The sequence below is a fragment of the Schistocerca piceifrons genome, chromosome X, assembly GCF_021461385.2.
Source record: "Schistocerca piceifrons isolate TAMUIC-IGC-003096 chromosome X, iqSchPice1.1, whole genome shotgun sequence".
Classification (NCBI taxonomy): domain Eukaryota; kingdom Metazoa; phylum Arthropoda; class Insecta; order Orthoptera; family Acrididae; genus Schistocerca; species Schistocerca piceifrons.
The window spans coordinates 743,835,883-743,845,102 of NC_060149.1; the positions used below are offsets into that span (position 1 = coordinate 743,835,883).

Consider the following 9,220-nt stretch of genomic DNA (forward strand, 5'->3'; position numbering starts at 1 on the left):
TGCGCTTTCAAATCAAAACTCAAGAGTGTCTTATTGGTCACTCCTTCTATACTGTTAAGGAGTTATATTGTTGATTACATTTCCTTAAACTTATGGCTTGACTTTTTTGGGTTAATAAACATTTTAATTTATCTGTTATTATTTTTATGTTGTAATTTCACGTATTGACACATTTCATCACTTTGGAGATTTGCTATTCAGTTGGTCCTATGGAACTAGACATGCAAATAAATAAATAAATAAACCAGCAAGACATCAATATTTTTTATGTGAGATGTGGAATTAACAGTATCTGGTAGAAAATGTGGTGCAAAACACTGATTTACACACCCAGCTGCACAGTATGCATACAGATGGCATGATGGAGGTGTGTCTCAAAATCTCTCAATAAGTGTCACCACATGGCAAGACCATCATGGCACAGGATGAGGCAGGAACCAGAGTTGATGCTGTGGGGGAAAGGTAAAAACTGAGAGTGAGGCTAGATCAGCAGGAGCCTTTCTAGGGACTGAGCTGTTGTCCTGTACTGGTAGCCAACAACAGTAGTATTCAGGTATCTTGTCACATGGCAATATTGACATCTTGGGACAGTAGTAAATGCCTGAAGAAAGAAACTCCCTGCCTTAGTAGATGGCTGTAGCAAACTAGAGTTGTACGTGACTGCTAAGGCAACTGTGTGGCGAAAGATCACCACACAGCTTGACCCCTCTTCCACCTCCCCCTACCAGAGTGGTACTTGAGTTATGAATGAGGTGATGATGGTGAAGGCTGGTTCCAGTTCAGGGGGACATTGTACCAGCAATGAAGATGTGAGCAGTGTCATTGAGAATGGGGTTGCAAGTCATGCAATGGAGGTGGGCACTGGATGTTAGAATACCCAGTGTGAGATGGGCAGGGCACCTGGCTGTCAGTAGTGCCAGTCTGGTGCATGACAGCGAGCAGCAGCACAGTACCAGTAGTGGGTGCAAGCAATGAGTAAGCTGGCAGCAGGTGGAGTGTTGGGTGATGGGTTGAGCTGAGTTGAAGTCGTGTCCAGTGCAGCATGTGTAGAGGGGCAGGTGCAAGGAATAGTTGTTAGAGTGGGGCTGTGGAGGAAAAGGAGCAGCAGCATTGCCAGGTAGCTGTCAAGAGGAGTTGACAGCCTGGTGGCTGCATTTGACAATTGAAAGTGCATACAAAATGCACTGCGAGTGTGAATCACCATTGTCTCTGGTGTGAGGATGGATGGCTGCAGCTTTGTGGTGCAGCAGTGGCTACATATAAAATAACACTGTTGCGGAGGTGTCGGAGGTTGTCATAAAGCTTTGAGGGTGTATCTGACTGCTGACAGCAGTGAAGGTAAAAACTCTGCATCAGATGTAGGTTACACAAGAGGGACAAGAGCATGAGCATCCATCACATCAGGGATGTGGGCACTAGTGTTGTCGACAGCTAGTGGGTTGAGGGTGGCGACTGTGTAGCATGGTGGGTTTCCCACAGTGTCCTTGGTCGTAGCATGGTAGGCTGGCATCTCAGGAGCTTCAATGATGGGTGTGCTTGGTGTGATGTCAGCAGTGGCATTGGCAGTGGTGACACCACCATCAGAGGTGCTGGCATTGTTTGCAGCATATCTGCAAGGTTTTGACGAGGGTGGTAGTGGGGCTGGGTGGTATGGAATTGGGAAGCATATAGGCTGGCTTCAGCCTATCAATCAAAACGCTGGTAGGAGTGCCATGTAGATGCAAGGTAAACATCTTTGAGTCCAACTTCAGAACCCAATGGTGGTCAGATTAGTGTGGGCAAAGGGGGGTTTGGTGAGCACTGTGGCACTGGGAAAGGGTGGGCCACAGGCACAAAAAGCAGTCCTGCAAACCAGCGATGAAGTTAGGGATGACATTACCTGCAGGCAGGTGGGAATGCTCCAGGAAGTTATCCAGCATTGCGAGTGGTTGACCATAAACATGGTCAGTGGTAGACATCTCAACGTTGGCCATGTGAGAGACACTGAGGCCAAGGAGTACCAGAGGCATGGCAGTGGTCCAGTTGTTGTTGTGACACAGGTGGGCAGCCTTCAAGGTATGGTGGAGCCGTTCCACCATGCCGTTGGCAACTGGGTGGTAGCTTGATGTCAGGTGCAGGTCAGCTCCACAGAATTCTGTCAGCAGATGAAAAAGGACAGGTGTAAATTGGTGTCCATGGTTCGTAGTGACATGCTGTGGGCAGCCAAAATGGGCAATTCGTGTGGAGATGAAGACAGCTGCTGCTGTAGCAGTAGTGACATCCAATGTTGGCATTGCATAAGGCCAGTGGGTGAACTAATCCACCATGATGAGGAGGTAGTGGTAGCCATCAGAAGAAGCCAAAGGGCCGATGATGTTCATGTGAACATGGGTGAAGTGATGCTTGACATCAGTGAAGGCGGTGACGGGAGTGAGTACGTGGCAGCCGACCTCGACATGATGACACTTGAAGCAGGTGGAGGCGAAGGTCCTGTAGTCTCTATGAATTCCTGCCCACACAAAATGCTGTGTCACCAGAACAGTGGATGTAGGCATGCTGGGGTGTGACAGGTTGCGTAACTGGTCAAACACAGCCTTATGGAAGCCAGTTGGCAGAAACAGACACAGTGAACTGGTGGATACATCACACTAGGTACTGCTGTCTGATACAGGAGCCAACATGTGTTGAAGGCCGAGTCCAGAAGTGGCATCCAGGCATAGGCAGGTGAGTTCTGTGGCATGCTCCTATACCGTCTAAAGTGTCCTGTTGTCCAGGGATGAGGCAGCTGCATAGGTGCGACCGTAGCAGATTGTGGAGACGCTGTCAGTTCCAGTGACGTGACGTATGTCAGTAGTAAATTCGGAGATGAATGACAGCTGCTGGAATCGACATGGAGAACACTGGTCGAAATCTTTTTCAAGGGCATACATTATAAGGCTTGTGGTCAGTGAAGACTGTGAAGTGACAGGCCTTCACCGATAGCCAAAATTATTTGATTGCCTTGTAGACAATGAAGAGCTCTCTGTTGTATGCTCTCCTGAGGCATTGAGCATCAGAGAGCTTGCTGGAGAAGTAAACTCGAGGCTGCCAGGCACTGCTTACATGCTGCTCCAGGACAGCGCCAATGACTGCCTCGCTGCCACTGACCATGATGGCAACGGGTGTTGTGAAGTGGGTTTGGGAAACCAGGATAGCCTCCACTAAGTCATGTTGGGCAGCAGAGAAGCTGTCTTTCATTTGCGGCATTCACAGAACCAGCTTGTTGCCCTTTATTTTGGCACTGTGGAGGGCAGCATAGCAACAGTATTCCTCAGATGGTGGCGCAAGAAGATTAACATGCCGAGGAAGTGGCAGAGTTTATCAAATGTCTCTGGGCATGGAAATTCGAGGATAGCTTGCACCTTGTCAGGTATGGGACATGAGCCAGCAGCGGGGATGATAGGGCCCAGGATTACCACCTCGCTGGCATCAAGAATGCACATTTCGGTGTTGATGATGATGCCAGCGTCTGGAGACATTCAAAAATACAGCACAGATTCTCACAGTGTTCCTTGGGCATAGTGGAAAAAATGAGTACATCATCCAGGCAGGTGAAACAGCAGTGCAAGCCTCACAACACATCATCCAAGAAATGCTGCAACGTTTGGGCAGAATTATGAAGGCTGAAGGTCATGAAAGGGCTCTTGTCGAGCCCAGATGTTATGATAATTGTGGTCTTCTGTAAGTACTCAGGTATGACTGGAACCTGGGTGAAAGCCTTGGCACAGTCAATTCTGCTGAAAACTGCAGCTCCAGCTAGAGCGCTGTTGTAGCTGTGTAGGAGCAGCAGTGGATAATGGTCAGGGCCCGGGTTCGATTCCCAGCTGGGTCGGAGATTTTCTCCACTCGGGGACTGGGTGTTGTGTTGTCCTAATCATCATCATTTCATCCCCATCGACGTGCAAGTCGCCAAAGTGGCATCAAATCGAAAGACTTGCACCAGGCAAGCGGTCTACCCGACGGGAGGTCCTCGTCACGTGCCATTTTTTTAGGGGTGGTATGGGCATTCAGCTTTTGGTAATAGCTGCATGGGAACCAGAAGCTGTCCTTTGTCTCCGCAAGGTGAAGGGTGGACTTCCATGGGCTATTCGAAGGGTGCAGCATGCCGATAGCAAGTAGCCTTGGTGATCTTGAGTTTGTGCGGTGGTGGGGTCGTGGTCGGTGAAGGTGGGTGATCCAGGGCTGGTGTAGATGTAGTGGACAGTTGAATGGTGGACCCCCAAGGTGCTCTCGACAGGCATCTGCGAGCAGAAGACTGCATCAGGTCAGCATGTGGGCTAGAATGTGCCACCAGCTTCAAATCAAAGAAAATGGCAAAACGAGTGAAGCACTTCGTTGGTCTTCCAGTGTTGCTGTTAATGAGATGCTGGCTGGCAATGTCAAGGAGCAGGCAACAGTGCCTTATGAAGTCTGATCAAAAATGGTGTCAGTGACATCAGCTACAGTGAAGGTCCAGAGGAGGTCCCACTAATGGCAGCCAAGGTCAAGTGTGTGATGATGTATGCCATAGGTGGTGATAGTGGAGTTATTCGCTGTCATCAGTAGGATGCCTGAGCAGCAACAGGGCCTGTACAAGCTGCCACAGGAAGATAGACAACTCAGAGTCAGTGTAGATAAGAAATGGTGTGGTGAAGGGTGTATCACCAACAAACATATGCTGCAAGACCAAGTAACACCGAGGTGCGCCTAATTGAGGGGGCTGTTGGCATTTGGATGACAAGAGCAGAGCTCCCTGTAGTTTGCAGCATCCAGACCAAAGCACTCACGGTACCAACAGAAGCTGATGGTGTTGCAAGAGTGTCAGCATGATGACTAGAGCTGTGGCAGCAGTAGGTGTCATTGCACTAGCAGCTGGGGCTGCACAGAGGACTGTGGTCATAATCTAGGAGCGATACAGTCGCCTGCAACATTGCCATGTCAGTGCTGAGGTGGGTGAGGATATTGTATACTCCCAGCTGCTGGGCACTGTGCTGCAGGTCGGTGGGGAGGGGAGCAGCTAATGATGTCATTAGCTGCATGTCAAGTGGTGAGGGGCAGCTCATGGTGGGGTAGTTGGCCGAGTGTTTGCCAGCTGACTGTGCCAGGTAGGGTTAATGCTGGCACGTGGCTGCTGCAGTTGGAGGCAGGGAGGCCAGTGTCTTGTGCATTCAGTAGATGACAGTGGCAGTGCTGATGATGCCACAGCCATGCGTCCACCAAGGGAAACCGAAGGCATAATTCCTGGGGATTGAAGGGCAGTAGATGAGTTGCAGTATGGCTGGACAGAGATGGCAAAGGGGAATGCGCATCAGTGTGTTGAGACTAGATGGGACGGCAGCTGCAGTGGGGCAAGCAAGGTGCAGGTGTCAGCATGGAAACTAGTGCTGGAGGCTGGGCTTCTGGTGGTTGCACAGTTTGGCTTTGCAGCATTCCAGTTCCACAAGGCCTGCTGTCAGCTCGGCAATGGTGTTGTGTGGTGCTGGAGCAACAGATGTATGTGGTGAGGTATTAGTTGGGCCAGTGGTGGAAGCCATGGTTGCTAGGTTGCCAAAGGGATGACAAAACACAAGCACGAGAAACAGCTCATAATGCAAAGCACACTATTGATCATAACATGGTGGGGTGCTGATGTGTGTGGGAGCATGGTGGGGTGCTGATGTGTGTGGGAGTTGAAACAATTGCTAATGGAACAAGGTGGCCAACAACAAACTGAAATAGAAAATTAAATCACCTGAGTTTATTATTGAGCTACCAGTGTGGGAACATTTCCCTAGCTGATTTACAACTTTGGTTATGAAATAGTGAAACAAGGCATGGTCGGTGCTACATGTGGTTAAGAAATATATTTGTTTAATGGCTGCACTGCAACAAAAACATGAAACAGTCTCAAAATTTACAAATAGTGAGGAAAGTCATCACTGTCATGGCACTAGACAAAGGTGCATCGTAGTAGGAATGCTGACACTGAGTGAAGTTGCAACCTTGTCCCCAAGTATCACCAGCATGACACAGATATTTTTCAATGTGAGATGCAGAATTAATCATATATAACAGGAGATGTGTGTTAAACACCAATTTGGATGCTTGGCTTCATATCAGGCATAGAGATGGCCACTTCACAATGAGCATTGTCATGTGGCATGTCATTCACAGTGTGGGCATGGAGCTTAAGCCAATGTTGACACCGTGTGGAGATTTCAAAGACTGAGTGCAGGGCTAGATCACTAGGGAACAAGCTATTGTCCTGTAACCACAGTCAGTGACTGTAGTATGCAGGTATCTTATTACACTGCAGGATCAACAGCTTAGGATGGAAGTAAACACATGAAGTGGAAACTCTCTGCCTTAGCACATGGCCATGGCAAGCTAGGGCCATAAGGAATTGCTAAGATAGCTGTGTAGCAAAAGGCTGTCACAATGGCATTTCTCACAGGATATTTAAAACTTGTGATGGCTTGATAAGATCACTCTTAAACTACTCTTGTAATTAATCAATGACTCAGCGTATACTACTGTTGTAAATATGCTGTAGTAACAGTCATTTACAAATCTGGGGATAAACAAACCGCCTCTAAACAGAGGCCTATATAACTGTGTCCAGTCTTTTCAAAAGTGTATGAGAAGGTGGCTTATGAAAGAGTATTGACTCATTTCACTGAGCACATGTTAAGGGTCTCTCAATTTGGCTTTTGTAAAGAATTCTCCATAAAGAAAGCAATACAAGACCTCACAAATGAGAAGCTAGCAGAACTACACAAGAAAAAGTATCCCAAGAGCCAGCCTGTGAATAAAGTTTACATTTTCTTGCAGTCCACATGCTTCACACTGTAGAGGAGTGGTGAGAGGGGGACACTGTGTGGGAATCATCACTTCACCAGCAACTGACCTTAGTGTGTGTTACCTTTGGTACAAGGGTTATCTTTGAATTTACCCCCATTTGTTGATTTATCTGTTTTAGCTTATGAACATGTATGCGTGTTGCTTGAAGTAAGCAGTAATTCTGTACACTTCAATTCTGTGAATATTATTTTATGTGGAATATAGGCCTTACCCACTCTTTTATTCTATCATCCTGCTAAGTTTTGGCAACTACCTGTAGAAGTATCTGCACTCGGAGGCTGCGCACACGTGCTAGTTCACCATCTGTGAGCTTATGTGACAGAATTCTATCACCAACTAAATGAAAAGTCAAACAGTTGCTTTATAGTTTAACACAGAAAATTCTTCCTGTTTTCATTTATGTAACTGGTTGCCTATAGATGATGGCCTGGTTTCACACAGTTTGAACAGGTAAGGGAAATAGACATGTGTGAATAACACAAAAGAACATCAAATGTTGTGTTTTCTGCTACTCTTCACACAAGTGACTATTACAGATTCTTACTAATGGTGACAATAGCAATTCATTAACAACCACTTAAGCAGTTCTAAAATATATTACAGGCACACAAAATATTAACAATCTTCCTACAACATATAGTGACAATAATTGTACATATAATCAAAGAGTTTCACTCACAATCTAATAAATACTGTCACAACCTGCAAATGAATTCACACAGTATTGCTTATGCAACATTATATTGCAATATAATGGTTCCCAAGCATGATGTAAATAAACACAAATATGAGATGCATTACATACTTTTCTGTAGCTGAAACATGGTGCTCAAGGAATAACAAATGTAATCCAACGATGCAATCGATGCAATGATTAAGACTTGTGACAGCAAAGCTGAGACTCAATAAGTTCTGACTGAAATGAAGTCAAAGGTGGGACTGAACATAGACTGACTGAAATGGCATGAGCATTGGCGTTATAAAAACTTTTGCTAGAATATTAAGCAGTTTTGGTTGTTAAGTTATAGTTTGAAAATCCTTTAGGTTGAAATGTTCATTCACAACTGGCAGTTGAAACTACAGTGGAGTTTGGTTAAATAAAGTAGACTGACTGAAATGGCATGAGCATAGGCATTATAAAAACTTATGTTACAATATTAAGCAAATTTGGTTGTTAAGTTATAGCTTGAAAATCCTATAGGTTAAAATGGTCATTCATAACTGGCAGTTGAAACCACAGTGGAGTTTGGTTAAATAAATATGGATTGAGCAGTATCTATTAAAATGTAAAGAACCAAACTATGTATACACAATGGGATTCACTGGATTACAAGTATGGCATCCACATTGAATGAAGAAATTTAGTTACTGGAAATTATGTAATTCTTAATTAGTGAAGGTTATCACATAATATGAGTGTTATTGGATGCAGAAACTTTAGATTAACAAAAGATGTGACTAAATCCTGGAACATTACAGTACTCTGGTCAATAATCTGTTCCAAAAGTTTGGGCTAGTGGAAATCTTCAATTAAAAATATCTGATAAACTAATAAAGTTTGGACAGATATAACTATGTTACTGAAATCAGGAGAAATAACTATTTGTACTGAATGGGGTCTTTCCTTCAGATTTAACATAGCTCACAATGTTTTTACGGACAGCTGGGTGTACAAAATTTCATAATCACAATAAGTTTTGAATTACTACATTGCTAGTGAAACTAATCATTACAATACAAACAAAATAGTAAATAGCATGACCTAAACAATTAGGTTTTGAAATGGGAATTTTGTTTCTGCAAAACTGACATTTTGTGTAACATGTGCTCACTACCATTAAGATTTGAATACGAATATTAGTAAAACAAATTTTACATGTGCTTTAACTTCTAAATTATAAGTGTACATAAAGTAGGATGGTGTGGGCCAATCCTGCTTTGTTGCAGTCCTCAGATAAATTCCACATGGTCTGTATTCAGTAAAATAATGCAAGGTGAACGTGTCTTTAATTTAGTCATTACTTTATGTTCCAAAGTAAACCATAAATTCTTCTTTCTGTTAGATATATAGTGTACTTCCATTTTTAATTATCATAATCTACATTAAAATTCATTTTTTTCCACTGCATATATATCTACTTTGTCTAACATTCTGTGTACCTCTTCCTAACTTCTATTGGCCAGATTCTTCAACCAGGTTGGCCACATCTCATACCAGTAACATATTATGCTCTAAGTGTTATACAACTTGTGAGGGTTTTACCTTTTCTGAATATGGAGAGTCACTATTTTCAAGATGATTCTCCTTTTCTTGCTGTACTCTGACCAGTGACATTATCCCCAGACATGCCACAAATGTTTGTGGCTGCCTCCACTGCTGTCG

At 44.5% G+C, this 9,220-nt stretch overlaps 1 protein-coding gene across 1 annotated transcript; it reads right to left on the bottom strand.

Annotated features, from left to right (window-relative positions):
* Window positions 1-394: 394 nt before the first annotated feature.
* On the bottom strand, window positions 395-2,273 carry LOC124722687. The gene is made up of 3 exons (XM_047247829.1): window positions 1,880-2,273; window positions 954-1,149; window positions 395-449 (listed from the first exon to the last, which is right to left on the bottom strand). Exons 1-3 carry the CDS (start codon window positions 2,271-2,273, stop codon window positions 395-397), a joined length of 645 nt encoding a protein of 214 aa, XP_047103785.1.
* Window positions 2,274-9,220: the final 6,947 nt, after the last annotated feature.

Coding starts and splice junctions, on each gene's coding strand:
- LOC124722687 (XM_047247829.1), bottom strand. CDS start 2,273: ATGCCAACATTGGATGTCACTACTGCTACAGCAGCAGCTGTCTTCATC. Junction 1,150..1,879: donor GCATTCCCACCTGCCTGCAG/GTAATGTCATCC, acceptor TGTCAAATGCAG/CCACCAGGCTGTCAACTCCT. Junction 450..953: donor ATTGCTTGCACCCACTACTG/GTACTGTGCTGC, acceptor TTTCCCCCACAG/CATCAACTCTGGTTCCTGCC.